This window comes from Protopterus annectens, chromosome 9.part0 (assembly GCF_019279795.1).
Source record: "Protopterus annectens isolate FY-2018-M chromosome 9.part0, PAN1.0, whole genome shotgun sequence".
Lineage (NCBI taxonomy): Eukaryota > Metazoa > Chordata > Ceratodontiformes > Protopteridae > Protopterus > Protopterus annectens.
Window position 1 is genome coordinate 1,711,629,408 of NC_056743.1, and position 19,742 is coordinate 1,711,649,149.

Here is a 19,742-nt window from a genome sequence, read left to right on the forward strand (position 1 = left end):
ATATCTCTAGTTAGTTGTATGCAAAATATAAGGGCTAAATCGACGGTGGGAATGTAAGGTCAGGTTATGCTTTAAGATCTTCACAAATCAGTCTAGTAAGAAGCCATGAACACTTTAACAGCATCATTTTGTAGATTTTATGCATTTAAGCCGGAGTTTTATCACTTTCTGCAGCTTTTTTTTTGTCTGTTTGAATTTCATGACTAATGTAGAGCACTGATCTGGAGAGACCAGTTTTAGTGTAATCCCAGGAGCTTCCTTAAGTATCACCAATCTTCTTGAAAGAAAGTTCTTGCCTTTTCCATTGTGATATCTTCTTCCAGTTCTTTGGACTGCAGATTTTAAATGTGTGTCCTCAGCTGTTCTGAAACTCTGCATTCAGTTCTTTAGTTTTCCCTACCAACATTGCCTTGTGCTTTCCTCCTTTGTCAAAAAAACCTCTAAAGACCATGTCGACAGTCATTTTACCTTGTTAATCATCTTTCTGTTTGGAATATTTTTGCTGACACTCCCTGGACAATATCACAAGTTAATGTACATAGTTCTTTAGTTTTTTTTTTTTTTTTTTTTAACAAGAATCTTTAATAAATGATTACTAATGATATAGGCAGTCATATATTTATATAAATGAAAACAAACCATTTTGACATTTTCATTTGCAAACATTATACATCACTTATACTGTCCATCATTGTTAGCCAAATGTTATGTAGCTCATTCAATTCCTGCCTTCCCTTAAACTTCATTTCTCTTCCAAAACATTCTGCATGTATTATTCCCACAATTCCCATTTTTTCTATGTAATTTGCTCCTATCCTTTTCTAAAGATCCCACTTCCGTTGTTATAACTCTGTTACTATATTCACTACATCTAGAATGGTTGGTTTAGACTTTGGTTTCTATTTTCTAGTAACTGCTTTTTGGCAGCCACCAGAATTAATCTCAGCGATTCTGTATTACAGCTCAAAAATACCCTAATTTGCTCACCAAGTATTTCTGATAGAGTAGTTTACAGGAAATGATAGTCTGCCAACTCCCAAAAATATGTTCCCAGTTACCTGTTTCTTCCCTATCACACCTTCAACATTTGCAATCTACCTAAGGGAAAAATTATTTGGAGTCTGCTTGGGGTATACAAATACATATGCAAACACTTCCAAGCAAAGATCCTAAATCTTCTAGACTTTGTTGCATATTTGGAAGCCATATATATATTCCCCCATTGTGAATTACTTATCCAATCTCTCTTCCCAATCTTTTCTAACTATCTGTGATTGGTTCCTGTAGTTATCGTGCAGTATTTTATATGCCATACTAATTATCCCCTACTAAAAAACTGTACCGGTGCTGGTCTTTTGCTTAGGATCCCCCCATACTATTTCTTTCTCTTTGCCTATACTGTGATATCAATCCTTAATAGGGAAGTCCATATGAATTCTTGGCCTCTTCCCATTATGTTACCTTTCCCTTTCTAATTATTTGCTGCCAATACCTCAGTTCCGTTGCCAGTTTTCTCCAGTAAATTTCAACCTCCTCTTGCCTATTCTGTGTTTCCCTAATTGCAGTCATCACTATTGTCAGAATCTCCTTTGTCTGTATTCAAGCTGGCTTAGTTCTTAGAATACTTTCTTCTCCTTTATAAATATAATCTTCTGTATGGTTAGTGTTATTCCTGTTAAGGATCTGCATCCGCAATCTCAGTCTTCTTGTTTCTTCAACTTCCCCTCACTTTATCCTCATCCCTTTCCAATTTGAACTACAACTTTCTGCTTGTGCGAAGTATATGAGCCTTTACTGTGTAGCTCTGAAATACCCCTTCAAATGAGGTAATCCCAAATTACCTTGTTCTGTTGGAAGGATCTTATCCCACTTGACCCTTGCCCTCTTCCCCTCCCAAATCAAATCCTTCAAATCTTTATTAATTGCTATCCACAACTTTTTCTTTGGTATCCATGAAAAAGAGCTTCCATTTTCTCAGTTTTTGTATTATCTTTTGTTTAGACTCTTCCCACATATCCTTAGTTACCATAACAGAATCCTTTTTAATCCAAACTCCTAAGTACTTAATTTTATGATGTCCCCATAAATGTGGGTGTTGCTGAACCAATTCATGTGTGGGTACATAGTTTACAGGTATTGCCTTTGTTTTATCTTCGTTAATTTTGTATCCAGAAAAGATCTGAAACTGACTAAGAAAGTTCCACAGCACTGCAATATGTTTTTAAACGGGTATTTTTACCTTGTAATGACTTATAGACTGGTTTAATTTAATTGGAACGAGTCATGTGACTCTCCGACACATTATTTAATCTAGGTTAATTCAACACAGAACTGTTTGACTTTGAAGAAGCTCGGTATTGACCGAGCAAAAGTGCTTGTTTTTAAAGTACTGTTCATGGTTTTTCATCCATTAAAGGTGGTTTTACTTATTATATTTTTGTCAGTGAGTTCCGGGTCCTGTTACTGCATGGCACTATTTTGGATTATTGGTCAGCACTGAAATATCCTTTTCTGGTTTTATCAGGTAAAAATATCATCTGCAAATAAAGCTAACTTTTCTTGACTACTGTACTAATTATAATCTTGAATTTCTGAGTCCCTTATTTTCTTTACCAGTGATTCAAAATATAACGGAAATAGTGGGGAAAGAGGACGCCCCTGCCTGGTTCGTGTGCGCAAACAACTTATCAGAGAGAACCCCTCCACATACTTTTTCACCTCTGATCCCTCATATAACCTCATAAAAAACTTTATCAGGGAATGTAAGTGCTTCCATTGCTCTGCTCATGAAATTCCACTCCACTCTGTTGAATGTGTTCTCTGCACCAAAACCTGTCAACAATCCTGGTATTTACTTAAATTTTGCTTCTCTCTGGATCATCATTGCTCTATTAATGTCAAATATTTGCCTTCCCTCCACAAAACCACACTGATCCATATCTATCAGTTTTGGCATCATCTTCTTTGCCATTCTTTTAGCCATTATATACATAAACATTTTATAGTCATGGTTTAGAATTGAAATGGGCATATATAAAGTTGGATCTGATGGGTCATTAACTTCTTTAGGTATTACAGCCACCACTGCTTTCTTCCAGGATGTTGGTGCTTCTCCTCCTCCTTATAACATATTGGTAAAACCTTCCAGATCTTTATCACTTTCTTCCCTCCTAGCTTCCAAATTTCCACAGGAACACCCTTTGCATATTGGTTTTACATCACCATTTTCATCTTCTCTCCTAACTGTTAATAATTGAGCATCATCTACCTGTAGTCTTGGCATATTTAATTCCTCCATAAGCATTTACATTTGTACTCTTTGATGACCACATTTTTATTTTGCTTTATACAGTTTTTAATAAAAATTCCAAAATGTTTATAGCATCGCTATAGGATCTCTGGTTATTTTCCTTCTTCTAGGTTCTGTAAGCTTAGCAAGAACCCTTTCTTCTTTCTGCTGCCTGAGCCATTGTGCTAAAAATTTGAATTTTTTGGCGTTACCTAAAAATAGTAGCTTAACAGCACTCTTTCTAAACTCCTGCATATTATCAAGGTAGTCCCTTAGATGTTCTTCGTGTTTCATTATTGCAGTCATTACCTGTGGGTTATCCCTGCTGTGGTAGCCCTCGACCGGCTCGAATACCAGAGTCAGTGGTTTTCTGCTTCGGCTGCTGTCACATGCTGCCTGACATCAGGTTGTCAGTGCTATAAAGGAGAGCCATTACATCAGTCTTTCTTGCTGTGGAGCCTGTAGCAGAAGCAGTTCGCAAGTGTGCCAGTTGGTCGCTACAAGACTTTTGATTTACGTCTAAAGCTATGTACCCTGTTAGGGACCCTTTTTTTCTTGCACTAACCAATGTCCGAAAAAGTTAACAGTTGTCTTGGGCGTGGAAAGCAAATACCACACCGAGACTTCCACTTATACTGGGTCACTTGTTTAGGCCCAGATCACAACATCTGTCCCCCATTGCCGGTTCTGTGCCCTCTTTAATGCGAGAACCATTTGTCGTAGAGCTCTTATTGTAGCCAGGGGTTTTCATCTTCCGTCTTCGTATTACAGAATGGCATCAGTCAGCCAACCTTCCGTAGACATTCTGAAGAAACGTAAGGATAAAGGTAGAGACAGACCACACAAGGCCAAGCCTTCCGATGATGCTACCGCTAAGCAGGTTATTAGTTCTCTGGAATTCAGTGAGGTGCTTTCGCAGCCCCTTATGCCCGATTCAGTACCTCCACAGGCCTCTACCGAGACCCTTTCAGAGTCTGGTATGCTGCAGAAGTCTTCGTCTTCCGATCCTTTTGGTTGTCTCTACCTCAGCTGGGTCTGGAGCAGCGACGTAGTCACAGTCTTCCGAGGAGGCCTTTCACATTACCGATTCCAGGCAAAAAAAGTCTTCTCTTCCGACTGCTGTTCCTCTCAGACAGATGGATTCACTTAGGCCTAGAGGCAAGGCCGTTCCTAGGAAAACTACTTCTAGCCACCATGTTACTCTTGCTCCTCCTTCTCAAATGCTTAAAGTGGCAGAGGATCTCATCTCCCTTATCAGGGGTAGTCAGGCCACAACTTCTAAAAGGAAAAGAGACCTTTCTCCTGATATACTTACAGAACAGGATTCTGAGGAATCTGATTATTCAGAGTTTGAAGAGGAACAACCTCTGACTGCTTATGAGGATTCAGATGCAGAGGAATCCATTCCCTCTGCCTCCCCACTAGAAGATCTTTCCTTTGGGGAAACCCTTCATACCCTCAGGGAACATTTCCACTGGGAATCCCAGGACTTCCGTCTGTCTAAGAAAAGACTGAGAGTTTCTAGGCCTGCCCCAGCACAGACCCTTGGCCATCCCTCCTATCTTAGAGGTGGTTGAGGATGTCTCCCAGGAAAGTTTAACTCCTGACGCCCTTCCACCTGGCCCTGGAAAACCTGACAGGTATTACAGAGTATCAGATTCTCACAAATACCTGTACAGAAATCCTGCTGCATACCCAGAGGTCATTACACAGGGACCAAAAGGAGTTAAGGCTAGTTCTACAAAAAATCCTACTCCTTCTGACAAGGACTCCAGAGCTCTGGACAGATGGGGTAAAAAAGTATACACCTCTGCAACCTTGGCTATTAGAGCTCTCAACTGTCAGTTCCACATGTTAAAATATCAACAACACACTTTGGAACTGTTAAAATAAAAAATCTCTAACTTTCCTGACTATGCCAATTAGCAGATTTACTGCACTCTACTTGTCAAGTGGCTAAACACTCATTATGCTGTGGATATGAAGCCCTAGAAGCCTCTAGCAGGGCAGCAGTGTCATGATCTGTCATTAGGAGACATGCATGGTTGAAGGAACAACCTCTCCCTGATCATGTCATATTTCAATTACTAGATGCACCCTTGGATAAGGGCCGCTTGTTTGGAGAAAAAGCAGGAGAGGTGCTTAAAAAGATGAAAGATAAAGCAAAATATATGTAAACAGTAAAAGATGCAGGTACAACCTCCTAGGTTCAGCAGGAATTTTCCCTTAAAACACTGGTCATTTCCTGCACCTAGTAGACAGGGGCAAGGTAATCCCCGCAGGACTAACCACCCAGACTCCCACCCCAGGGACAGCAGAGAACCAAACAGTGGACCATTCCCACTCCAAAGGCAGTGAGTTCTAAGCTATCCCTCTATGGCAAAAATTCTCAATGACTCCCTCTCCCCCCTCTGCCCTCCTTTTGCTCACCAAAAACTAGGAGGAAAGCTCTCCCTCTGCAAAGAAAATTGGCTCTGTGTAACAAAGGACCAATGGGTCTTAAAGATTATTTTTCAGGGATACAAATTCTCCTTCAACGAACTCCCAAATCTAAGGGGGTACCTAGACTTACCTCCAAATCAGTGGGCAGAGGCATTGAAACAAGTCAAAACTCTCATATCCCAAGGGGCGGTAGAACCTGTCCCCTCAGATCAAACAGGCAAAGGCTTTTATTCCAGACTATTCCCGGTTCCCAGAAAAGAGGGCACTGGCACTCCATCCTGGAACTATCCATTCTGAACACCTTCCTGGTGGTCCCCAAATTCAAAATGCTAACCTTACAGCAGCTGCTGCCTATGCTAACAAAAAATGCCTGGCTAGTAACCCTAGATCTAAAAGATGCCTACCTCTACATCCCCATAAGGGAATCCTGCAGGAAATTCCTTCACTTCAGAGCAGGCTCACAACACTAAGTTCTCTGCACTACCCTTTGGCTTATCTCCTGCTCCCAGGGTATTCACCAGATGCTTAGGGGCTAAGCCGTAGCCTTCTGCAGGCAGAAAAATATACAAATGTATGCTTATCTGGATGACTGCCTCATTCAGGCAGACTGCAAAGAAAAGCTCCTCAAGGACCTCCTCCTTGTCAAAACCCTGCTAACGTCCTTAGGGTACACCATCAACGAGAAGAAATCAAAGTAAATGCCCTCTAGGAAGATCATTTTCTTGGGAGCACTGCTGGACACAGCATCTCAAATGGCTTTCCTATCCCCAGAAAAGCAGAGCTTCTTGCCTCTCTTTTTCACCCACCTGGCTTCCAAAACTCACCTCACTGCCAGGAAGTTCCTCCAAGCCTTGGGGTACATGGCATCTTGCATCCTTCTAATTCCTCTGGCCAGACTTCACAGGAGAAAACTTCAGTGGTACCCAAAGAACCTTTGCTGTCAGCACTCTCAGCCTCTAGAGACCTCCCTCCCTCTGATCCCCTGTATAAAGGCCAAGTTTCTCTGGTGGGCAAGGGCCTGTGCTCATAACAAGGCCTTTCCTTCACCCTTTGCCCAACCGGGCAGGCCATTACCACCGATGCCTCAAAGACAGCTTGGGGCGCTCACCTAGAAGGCAGGTGCACCCATGGTCTTTGGGATGCACAGCACCTTCCCTTACACATCAACCTGAAGGAAATGATGGCAGTATAAAAGGCTCTGACTTCCTTCAAACCCCATCTCAAGCCTGGGGTTCTCCTTATCAAAACTGACAATGCCACAGTAATGTGGTACATCAACAAAACCGGGAGGGACCCAATCTTACACTCTGTGCAGGCTAGCCATGAACCTATGGCTGATGGCCTCTTCCATGGGACTACACCTGATAGCCCAGTACCTACCAGGGATCAACAACACCCTGGCAGACCACTTGTGTAGAAACATACTGGACCCACATGAATGGCAGCTCCACAGAAAAATCTTTTTACAGATCGCTCAGGAGTCGGGGACTCCAGAGGTGGATCTCTCTGCTTCACACCTCAACCATCAGCTGAAAAAAATTCTGTACCAGGGAGTATCACCACCTAGCGTGGAAGGTGAATGTATTGACCTTCCCCTGGAATACCCTCTTTGTGTAAGCATTCCCTCCTCTGCCTCTTATTCCAAAGGTGCTGATCAAAATAAGGGAGGAGAGACCAAAACCATACTCATTGCTCCAGAATGGCCCAGACAACATTGGTACCCTTTACTGCCCAGCCTGACCTTACAGCCTCCCAGTCAGTTTCCCCTGATCTCAGACCTCTTAATTCAGGTAGGGGCGGGGGAGTGCTGCACCCAAACTTCCAGATTCTCAAACTATCAGCATGGCTAATACTCTAAAGGCAAGCAAGGGGCCCCTGTTAAGCAAACAGGTCCTAGACTTTACCACAGAGGCCAGAAGGCCCAGCGCCGGAAAATCTTATGCAGGAAAATGGAAAAGATTTTGCTCCTGGAGTCAGTCCAGAGGGGGCAGTACCTCACAACCTTCCATCCCTCTTATCTTGGACTACCTAGCGGAGCTACTTAATAGTGGCCTCTCCTTCTCCTTAAAATTCACACATCAGCCATCTCCACTCATTTTGATCCAAAACAGCCCCTGTTCTCCCATCCTTTGATTAAACAATTCCTCAGAGGAGCTTCTAATATCAGACCTCCCAGGCGGCCACCCAGTCCAGCCTTGGACCTGAATTATGTTTTGGAAAAACTTTCTTTACCACCCTTCGAAACAGCTGCTTCAGCAGAACTAAGATTCCTCTCCTGGAAGACTGCTTTTCTCCCAGCTATCACCTCAGCCAGGAGAGTTTCAGAACTTCAGGCACTGATGGCCATTGAGCCCTTCATCATCTTGCATACATACAGGGTCTCCTTGATGACTAATCCATCCTTAATGCCCAAGGTGGTATCTAATGTTATTGTCAATCAGGCCATACATCTACCCACCTTCTTTCCTAACCCTCAAAACAAGGGGGAGAGAATTCTGCACTAGATGTGCACAGACAGCTCAGATACTATCTAGACCATACCAAACCCTTCAGGAAAATGGACCAACTACTTGTCAGCTTTGCCCCAGGGGCAGAGGGGAAGCCCATTTCCAAACAAATAATTTCCAAATGGATATCACACTGTATCCATTTCTGTTCCAGATTGCATGGAACCCCCCCCCCCAGTCTATTAGAACCCATTCCACTAGGGCAGCCTCCAGTTCCACAGCATTCCTCAGAGGAGTTCCAACCAGTGACATCCTGGAAGCTGCCACCTCGACTTTTGTCCATATCTTTACCAAGCATTACCACCTACCTCTGTTTTCTAAGGCTAGGGCAGGGTTTGCCTCTGCAGTTCTGCAGGGCATGCTGACCCATTCCTAGGTATCTTACTAAGCCTGCCACCCCTATCCTCAGCTTTGGGAATCCTCCCACAGGTGATGACTGCAACAGTGAAACACGAAGAACATAGTACAGGTGTGTACACTTTCCATAAATGTAGATGTTCAAGTGTATTCACTGTTGCAGTCCTGGTTTCCCACCCTCCTTCCCCCTTGTATCTTCTTTTTTTAGGGAGACATAAGTTTCAAAAGGTGGCTTTTAGCCACCAGGACCACTTTACTATATTTACTTGGGCCTCTGACGGGTTAGGGCAAGAAAAACTGATGTAATGGCGTTGGCTTCTCTCATTCATAGCACTGACGACCTGATGTCAGGCAGCATGCGACAGCAGCTGACGCAGAAAAACATTGACTCTGGTATTCGGGCCAGCTGAGGGCTACCACAGCAGGGATAACCCACAGGTGATGACTGCAACAGTGAATACACTCGAACATCTACATTTACACAACTGTACTTTTCTTTACCACTCTGCAATTGTACCTCTTTTTGTTCTGTGAGATTCCCCCATTCTGCAATACTTTAACCTTTTGTCAGTACCTCTAAATAATTTGTGTTTCTTCTTAACCATATATTTTTCTTTTATTTCCACCCTATTTTTAAACTCCACTTTAATTTTATCCCACTCCATAACTATATTTTCAGAATAAATTTCCATCTTCTCTAAGTCCTGAATAATTTCCACATCCTATTCCTCAGATTCCTCCCTTTTTAACAGATAGGTGGGGAAGCACCAGTGTCTCACATTTTTATTTCATTACCCTGCATTTTTATTTTATTTTAATAAATATTAGTGCGTGATCCAAAATAGTTACTGGATACGTATCAGAAATTTCAGTTAAATGCACATGTTCCTGTGAAATACATTCTCCATCTAGTCCAGTTTTTGTATCTTGGGGAAAATATGTAAATTTTCTCTGAACACCTACTACTGAATTAACATCTTCCATACCAAATATTTTCATGTATGTCTTCAAATATCCACCCTATTTTGTTATATTTTCCCTTTTCGGCCCCCAGTACATCCTCACTGTTGCAAATCAAATTCCATTCCCCACTTAAAAGTAATATTCTCTGCTGAAAGCTGATTATTTCTCCTAGAATTTTCTTAAGATCCAGTGTAGAGATTTTAGGTGGAATATATAAGTACGTGCTGGCATAATCATCCACCCTAGCCAGTAGCCCTTTAGTACTACAAATCTACTATTATTAGCTTTTTTCCCCTCTTCTATTACTATTGGAGTTCATCTTCTAATTAATATAAGTACTATGTTTTTACTTTGTCCTAGATATTCCACTGAATAACCATCCTGAATTCCTTTCTTTATCAAATTCACATGCTCATTTCTTTCCAAATGTGTCTCCTGTAGCATAGCTGTTTGTACTCTGCATTTTTAATATAGTTCAGTACTCTTTCTTTTTGTGTGTATACGTGACCATTCACATTTAAAGATAATATGGAAAGCACTGTTGTTGTTATTCCTTTGTGTTATGTATAAGAGCTTATTTTAAAGTGTCTAATTTCAGCTTTTGTGTTACATGTATACACTGTTTGGCATATCCATTTGAACCTGTCACATCTTACAAGACTTTTCACTTTAATGAAAACTCTCAAACAAAAAAGATACACTCATTCCCAGAACACCCCAAAACCTATCAATATAATACTAATACACAAAACTACATATTTAAATAATGAAGTTTAACTCTCCTAATAGGAACAATTGTCCCAGATTGAGAACACACTCACAGGCTTATATTAACGTTTATAATAAAGGTTATCCATACAAAGATGCATGGGTACAGCCTGTGCTGCTGCTTCCACTAAGTCCTGCCTCCTTTTGTCTTGTCTTTATTCCTCTCCCAGATGTAAAAACAACTTGAATGCTTTCAGAAAACATTATTTTCTAGCCATTGACAAGAAAGTATTCTGCGTTATTGGCCCCTTATCAGATGGTCTCCATAGGAACATAACAGATACACAGTTGCCTTCCATTACAAACTGTTCATATTGCACTATGAGCATTTATTTGCTAGAGGAAGCCTTTACATTACATTCAGTGTTCTTTTATTTATTTATTTGCTTCCCCTTAAAACTTATTAATCAAGCCAAGGGTCTTAATCCAGTCCTTTCCCTATGCAAAAAAGAGTATTATATTTATTTATGTCATGCTCTTTTATCAGGGCTTTGTTCTCCTTATATTGCAGTGCCTACGTTTCTTGAAATTGAACAGGAAAAAAGAAAGAAAAGAGAGGAAAAATAGGGGGCACCTGTTTACTTTAGTAACCTTATTACACACAAAAATGACTGAAAAGGCTTTTCTTTACAGCATGCAGTATATGTCCTGTATTGTAAAAAAAATGCTAAGAACAAAAGTTGTTTTACTTAGTTACCTCTTTCTGTCCTCTTCCCCTCTCCTTAACGTACTTTTAAACATTAATTACATGAAATAGGGCATATGCTTTGGAGTCCCCTACAAGTTTGACAAAGTAAAAAAAAAAGTCCAGTATTTCCAGTTTTTCATATTTCACAAATGTAATTTATACTTTGTCATCCCACATTTATTCATCAATTTCTGAGTTGCTGGTTTTTATCCTGTTGATCTCCACTTCCCATATCCAATCTCTGACTCATTTCCAGTGTACTTCTGATTTTTCTAGTCAACTCTTGTGCCCTTTTTATGTCTCTGAAGCATTCTCCTTTGCAACATTGGAAAAGGTTTCAGTGGCAAAGTCTCTGTATGGGCTTCGTTATCAGAAGAATAAGACGCAGAATCCACTTCTGTTTGATAGCTCTGTTTTAACAGACTTTTTAATTTCCTCCTTAGCATGTTCTGTATCAAAAAATGATTTTGATCCTCCAGTAAAAAACATTCTCAAAATACCTAGCTACAGCAGCTTGAATCTCACACCTGCTTCTGGACATTCCCTGATCACTGGAATAAATGTACTCCTGTTCCACTTGATGCAGTGATTGATCATTTTCCACAAACACTCTGTCTGCCACTTTTAGTACTTTGCCCTTCTGCTACAGTTTTGTCAAAATCAACTCTTTCTGCTGGTAGGATTGCATCTTTACTATTAAAGGTCTAGGTTGCTTTCTCATAGCCAGGTTTGGAGCATACACACAATGTGCCCTTTCAACTCACAACTCCTGCTGTGGAATACCAGTCCAGTTGCTTATTTGTGCTTTCTTAAAATTAATACAGTCTGTCCCTTCCAGTTACTCTGTTACAGCAGAAAATCTCTGGTTTTCCCTATGTGCTCTAATTATACTGTTTTTTTAAACATATATATATTTTGAGCAGTCTTATACTAAGCCAGCCTTTTCTTCATTTTGACTTCTTATTTTTGCAGTTTTATTAGCTCATCTGAATGTATTTAAAGCTTCTTCCATTTTTTTCCAGCCTTTTGTTATTTGAGTTGATATACTCCTCCAATGTTTTATTTTAATTAGCTCTGAGCACATTTGACTTATTTTTTTCCTCTAGATTACTGGAAGTCATGTCTTGTACCAAAGCTGGAGCTTGAACTGTTTTTTGTTGAACAGCTGCAGGATTCTTCCTAGCCGATGTTTTCTCATCACCTTTTGTGATTGATTTTCTTTAAGGTTGTCTGAATTTCTTTTTTGATGGCATCCAGGCAGTACACGTACTAGCCAGCTACTGAAATTTACAGAAAGACTAATTCACTGGCCTATTTTATGAGTTTCTGTTGTCACATTGGGAGGGCTGAAATTAAGCTGCTACTCAGTGTGCAGCCACTTTGTGATCCTTACTAAACTGGTTTTCCTTCTGCAGTGTCATGCTTGACTGTGATTCACAAAGATTGTTGTAGTCATTAGGCATAACAACAAAGGTATGGTCATTATGGCAATTCGGAAACTGGTCGATGATGGGAGTTCTCTAGTATCAATGTTTAGAGTAGGGGGTAAGACACACACGGTAGTGAAAGCATGTTTGCCTGCAAACGGGAGTTCAATGCCAGTAGTTTTTTGCCTACTATGCAAAGCAGTTTATTATTATTATTATTATTATTATTATTATTATTAGCACTGAAATGTTGCTTAGCTTAGTTTGCTGCTAAGGACCATATGGTCAGGGAAGGGGTCTGTGTCAAGTGCAAAATCACTGGATGCTGTGCAGCTGGAGTCCCATAGGTTATTCTACTGGGACCAGCCATTACATGAATGTTGGCTGTGAATCACATACAATGGGGGAGGGGTATTGCATTTGTACTCCATGCACAGAGTGCCATGGCTGCACAATGGGTAAGGTGTACAATGATTTATGAATTGTACAGGGCTTTGGTGCTCTGTTCTATGGCATACCAGATGTACTGTATGAGAGACTTGTTTTATAGCACCCAGACATACTTTGGTATGCTCAGAGTTGCTTGTGTATTTTGATATGACGTATGTCCAGATGTGTGGATGAAATGTGCTGTGAAGCAGTGTCTATATTGGGTTGCAGTGTGTAAGAGCAAACACTTTACTTTTTAGCCAGCTGGTGAGATAACTGTACATTGGCATCTGAGAATTTGCCCTTTCCCTGTGGTTGTGTGATCTCAGAGTTCAGATATGTCATTAGTTGAGTGTGTGAGAGTGCAGGGTAGCTTGCCACTGCAATTTTTTAAAATCTTTTTAAATTTGCTCTAAAAATATCACTCTGTGTATTTGCTGTAGATGTAGTAGGATAGTTTGCACAAGATTTTAGGGAGAGGGTGTATTATTTTCAGTGTCTATGGACAGGTGCTCTTTGCACTTAGTCAAGTAATATTATTCACTCCCATTTGGCTGCTTACTTAACATTTAAAATGAACACCTATGGACAGGAGTTTATATGAAGAATAGATACACTTGGATTATGCTCCTTGTTGGGGATCTGGGCTTGTGTTTCAGCGTGACCTTGAGGGAGGCTGATTCTGTTCTGAATGAGAAACATTGTTGCTGTTAAGCATATGGCATACAGAAGAAAGCCAGTTTAGCTGAATGATGCCAGAAGGTTTACAGGTGACCTCCTAAACATTTAAATTTTAAAGTGGTCCAGAGATGAAGTCCTAGCACATTTTGCATTTATTGTAAAATGTTGATTGCATCTTTTTCTCCTTTCTTTCTTTCACAGATGTGAAAAATGTTACAGCTGGTATTTTTTTTTCTTAGTCTGTTATTTTGCAGTGTACAGGCTTCTATGGGCATTAGGAAGATGTTTTTTTTTTTTCTGTTGAGGGGGCAGCTTTAGTTTAGAATCAGTCCCTTCTTTAATACGTTTCAGCCAGATTTGTGTGGTTTCTACACTTATCAGCTAGTTCTTGTTCAATGGGATGATGACGACTGTGTAATTAAGTGTCCATTTGGCTTCCATTAAGTGTTCATATGATTCTTTGTCTAACAGGAGCCTGCGATGCTTCACTTGCATGTTCTACCTGCCATGTGTACGTGAAAGAGGAGTACCTTGAAAAACTTCCCATGCCTGAAGAGAGGTAGGCCACACAAATGTTAAGTGGACCACACTGTACTAGCTTTCTAATGTCTTGCATGTTAAGTGTAGTGATGCAGTAGTAAAATGTTAAAAGAATCCAGGAAAGATGAGGGCTACTTTTCTGTTGTAATTTGCCCACTTCTCTGCCTTGCTCATCCATTTTGCCTGACATTTCTTTGTCCTGCAGTATTCTCAGCGACCATACCTAATCTATTGCAATGCTTATATTGAGATACTCCCCATTTTATGCCATCTGTGTACTCTTTCTTCTGTTTCCACTGGAAACCTTTTGCAGTAGCCCTCATCATTTTTGTGAATATGTGCTTCCTCACAGCCCTCCTTGTGGTGTCAAATTGTGTACTTGTTTAAGAGCACAGTTTGTTCACATTTAGAAAACATCCCACTTGTGTGATGATTAAAGGTCATCTGCCAGTTTTCTTTTTTTTTTCCTGTCCATTTTTTGGTGCATACTTCTAAAATGTCTGCTAATGAAATTTTATATCACAATGAATATTGCATTACTAAGTACAACTCAATCCATCCTCCAAGCCCTGATCTTTTTTACAATGGCAGCACTAAACCTGGGCTTGTCCTCACTTGCAACTTTACAGATGGAGTTTGCCGGCAGGCAGTCTTTGTTGTAAACTTGTATGAGTATACATTGCCTTCTTGATTATTAAGATGGGATAGACAATTTCAGAGACTCGGGACAGGAAATTTCTTGAACGCTTCTCATCTTCCCACTTGGCAACTTGTGGTTTTCTTTATGCAGTGTAGAAGTCTTGAAATACACCATTCAAATTATGACTCTGAGCATGAGTAACTGTTAGACAAGCACGGCAGATTGTGTTGAGGATTCTCACTGCCATTTGATGTCAGTGGAGAAGATGATGGACAGTGGCATAAAAGTAATTTTAACACTAAAAAGAGTACAGCAATATTTTAGCTTCTCTCTGATTTATCTTTAATTAGTTAAGAACCATGAGGCTCAGCTGCTTGTTTTTATTTATGTCGATGGGTGGGCTGTTGTACAACAAATCCTTAATGTCTATAACCTGAGCCGTAGACAAAGGCAAAAGCTTAGCACTGCAAAAAGATCAGTTTTGCACTAGATTCCAAGGGAAGTATATATATATATATATATATATATATATATATATATATATATATATATATATATATATATAAAATGTGCGTGTATATAAAAGGGGTGTTACATTTAACTATAGCGTTTATTTAGTCAGTTTTTGCAGAGTTTGTTCTTAGGAGATGTGAACCAATAAATACGTAGTTAGTAGAAGTCATATAGCAGCTAAAGTGCTAAAGTTTGTTTTTGCGATTATGCATGCTGTGTATACTGGGTCTGTATTACCAAATCAAAACTCCAAATAGCCGAATAGCACAACATCAGCACATAGAGTGAAATAGCAAAAGTACGAACAGCCACCCCCACAAATTTTTTCTCAGGGGGAAAAAAAATCACTTGGCTATTATCAAGAATTTGCCCTTTTCTCCACTGTAGAGCGATCTTGGAGTTGGTATATTTAGTTAGGTGGTAGGTTTTGACAGTTTGTTTTCGTTTTTGTCGGCTGAGCAAATTTTTTTCCCCTGGGAAAAAAATTATGGAAGTGTCTGTTCATACTTTTGCTATTTCTCTCTTTGTGTCGAAGTTGTCTGCAGTTTTATTGAGGTGCAAGTTTGGCAGCAGAACACTTATCTTCAAGTAAGATTTAAAATATTTATACGCAAATATATGGTATAAAATTTAAACTCTAGGATGAGTACATGGTATTTCCCTTACCTCTCAGAGTTTAAAGGCCAGAGTTCTAGTGTAGCTAATTGTCTTTCTTAAGCTTGTAAGATAATGTGTAAAAATGTCATAATAGATTTTTCCTATATTGAAGATGATATCAAGGCTTAATCTCTGCAGTTAACTTACAAAAGTTCATTTCACAGTTGAAATTAAGTCGGGTACCCTGTATACCTATTTTAACCACTATGTGCAGTGATCTTTAAGTATAGAGATTGGGAGTCAGAACTAAGTATAATACAGGACAAATGGACAGTGCATTAAAAAGATTGTACATAGGAATATGCACCTTGTAATGTAGGTGACCTACAACATTATGACTATGCAGTCAGTGCCATATTGATTAAAGGAATGTAATACGAATACATTAGGCGGTTTATTCACAGTCAAGAGTAATCTTAATTTTTATTAGTCAGAGCACCACCCTGCTAAGTGAAGGGAAATTTAGATTGCTGCCATTTAAATATATGTGTTTATGCCTGCTTAAGCATCTGAAACGTTCACAATTGGCTCTTTTTTGACAAGAGTGTTCAGGTTACTTTTGAGTTATGCTGGGTTTGAAGAATTTGATTTCAGGTGGACATATTCCCATGTTCTTTTGTCCTAACAGAAGATATGGACAGTAACATTTCCAATCTGACTAGAAACTTCGCAATAGTTAATTGGCTTTATTCAACTGACTTCTGTAGTTGGCCATTGTCTTTACCATACAGCTTGTTTCTATAGCTAGTATACTATGCTGTGCCAGTGACAAGGCACTTCACAGTGTAACAGCAGAAAGCAGATGTCATCTGTTATAGTTTACCTCGCATTTTATAAAAGCACTAAGTTACTCTGGCATGTGACTTCTATGGGCATGAATTTGAACCATTATGCCAAAAACAGGTGTGAATTACACAGAGTTGCAGTAACCTGAAGATTAGTCATTCACCAGTTACTAAGACTTAAACATATGCGTCAGATTATAAGTAAAAATTTGTTTTATTAACTGCATTTGATAATTGGCTTTACTAATGTTTGCTGTCAAAAATGCTAATAAAAGCTGGATAAAAAGAAAAACCTTAGAGTGAACTGATGGTTAAATATTGTAGTAGCTTTGATTCCAACTGGCTAGGAAGGAAGTTAATAGTGTGTAACAGTTACAATGCTAGCAAAGCAGCATATTGTTTTACACCTGATTGCCTGTATGGCATTTTTTTTTCTTTTAGAGAAGAAGATATGTTGGATATGGCACCATTGCTACAAGAAAATTCCCGGTTGGGCTGCCAGATCATTCTTACCAAAGAATTAGATGGAATTGAATTGCAGTTGCCCAAAATTACTAGGAACTTCTACGTCGATGGACATGTGCCTAAGCCTCACTAGTGAGAGACTGTGGGACAGAATCAGATGGGTGAGGAAATAGAAATTTCAGGCCCCTCAAGAGTACCTGTGCTTTGGTGGCACACTGCTCTTGTTGGTACAGCAAGCTGGTGGTTGTGCAGTGTAGCGAGCCAGTGTCTATGGCAGCAGTACAGATGAGTCCTGTAGTATACAGGATGTGGAAGCCACGCTTTTTTTTTTCAAAAGTCTGTGAAGATTTGTTTGCACAGCTTTGCCAAAGAAGTGGATTTGAGTAATCGCAAACCTATTGCACTGCCTTCTGAATCATTCTACCTAACCTTTGGGAGAGGACTGATACAGTACAACATTAATGTTCATGTCTCTTTCTGTGTTTACTGAATATATCATTTAAATTGTTATATTCATTTTATTTCATGTACATTTGTCTTTATATTTTCCTTATAACTGTCAAGGTTTGTTGTCATATAATTTGAGTTCAAACAGAATTTTATTAAAAACATTATCCTACCGTATGCATTGAAAGCAGTTTAGGGATTGGGACTTGGCATTTTCTCACTGTTTTTCAGCCTGCCTCGCAAAAAGGTGTGTTTCAAGGGTGATTTCAAAGTGTTGTGAAATTGCTTGCTCATTCAGACAGTAGGAAAAAAGAGAATGAAAGACCAAAAACCCAGCACTGCAGGATGAAGCTTGTTAGCTGTTTATAAATGTAACCTTGTTTGTTGAAAATGCTAATCCTCAGCAGTGCAGGTTGTGAGTATAGCAGGAAATAGAGGGTCTGAATACCCTGCTGACTGTTGAAGTGTTTCTTTAAAGGGTGGCATTGGCTGCATTTGCACCTAGAGAGCGTATGAAAGAAAATTCTCACTAACCCTGCAACAAACACAACAGCTGACATCTCTTTGATGTGTTCCAGTAGATGTTCAGATAATAGAATTGTTTAGGCTGGTAAGAGGTAGTCATATGACAGGTTGCGAAGAAAAAAATGTCTGTTTGACTGTAGTATTTTTGAAGCAGTTGTCACTGACAAAGCCATGAAGATATGAGAGACCACTGTATTATATTGTAATCCCACCAAAGTGGATATGAAGTTAAAAAAAATAGTTCTAAAGTAAACATTTAAGTTGTTTGCATCTTTGCTCAGTTTAGAGTTGTACTGTAAGATCTAAGTTATTTATTAATTCAGGTAATAGTACAGATGTAATATGTAGCTCAGCCATGGTTAAAAAGTTAACATCTGTTACATTATGAAACAAATTATGTATTTTTGCATAGTTTATGAAGTTTGTTACAGAGTAAGTGGCATGGGGATAAAGGAATTCAACCCCCACTATATAGGGGCACCTGTTGAAATATGAGATGTGTTATTGCAGTCCTCAGATCTGTGGAGCTAAAAGTGTGAAATGGAAATACACTAAAGCCATCACTGAAGAATCTGAGTATTCCCTTTTTACCCATGGTGTAGTGATCTTGGGTGTTACTGAATATAAAAGACAAGGATTTGGGCCTGTAGCAAAAGTTGAGAGGAATAACTGTAAGTTTTATAATTCTGTAGTTTTCAGCTTAAGGGTTACTTTGTGAAAAGTCAGGACTTACAATGGCAGGTCAACTAGAGAATCATATGTGCATAATCCATTCAGTAGAAAATATATTCACCAAGTATATCATTTTTACTCCATATCTAAATAATGTTAATGCTCATGTAAGTTTAAAGAACTGGTGATATGTTCTTGCTGAATTGGTATTCACAGCATGTCCAATTGCCAATGTTGGTTAGTATTGCATTTTTATTTCCATGGCTTACTACTGAGAACATCTTCTAGGAAGTGATCTCCCCCCACCCTGTGCCTGCCAGGCAGCCGTCAAGACTCCCACAGATGAACTTGACACAATTTCTTCCCTTGTATTGGCCATCTCCAGTATGGGGATGTGAACCATATGAATGGGGTCATTTAGGCAGCCTTGGAGGTGCTTTGTGTCGCAGCTTATACCCCTACTTCTACTTGTTAGCTCCTGGTGCAGGAGGGGTTCTACATCCTAACACCCAGCTTTGTCTAGCTACCTCCATAGACCAGCTCACTGTATTCTACCTTGTGTCCCCAGATGCTACAAAGTGCCTCCTTTTTCTGATCACAGGTTTGCTTCATGGTGGGAACAGTCTGTACAAAAGCATTTCTTTGACCTTGACTTTACGTCCACTGGTTGAATGTAGGCACCTGTGTCATTACAGACACCTCTTATGTCCTCCCCTGACATATGAGTACTTCCATATACACATACCTGAGGGTTACCATCACTGGCTTGAAAATAGCAAACCCATGTCCCTCAGGCTATGGCTGTTGGTGTCATGCAAGACTCCACTTGCATGGAAATAGGTGGCTGCCCAGAAACCACCATTCCGTCTCCCATAGGGTGGGGTGGGGTGGGGCAAACCCTGCCTAGTAACCCCCCTCCCTATGCCTCTGTCTGCCAGTACTTGAGC

General features: G+C 39.9%; 1 protein-coding gene across 1 annotated transcript in view; it reads left to right on the top strand.

The window, feature by feature from the left end:
* FDX2 (ferredoxin 2) overlaps positions 1–17,788 on the top strand; it is a 367,672-nt gene extending 349,884 nt beyond the window's left edge. Inside the window, exons 4-5 of the mRNA XM_044084580.1 lie at positions 14,023–14,110; positions 17,128–17,788. Of these exons, the coding sequence (XP_043940515.1) occupies positions 14,023–14,110; positions 17,128–17,284 (245 nt within the window). The 3' untranslated portion in view covers positions 17,285–17,788. The remainder of the gene's footprint in view (positions 1–14,022; positions 14,111–17,127) is intronic.
* The last annotated feature ends 1,954 nt before the right edge of the window (positions 17,789–19,742 follow it).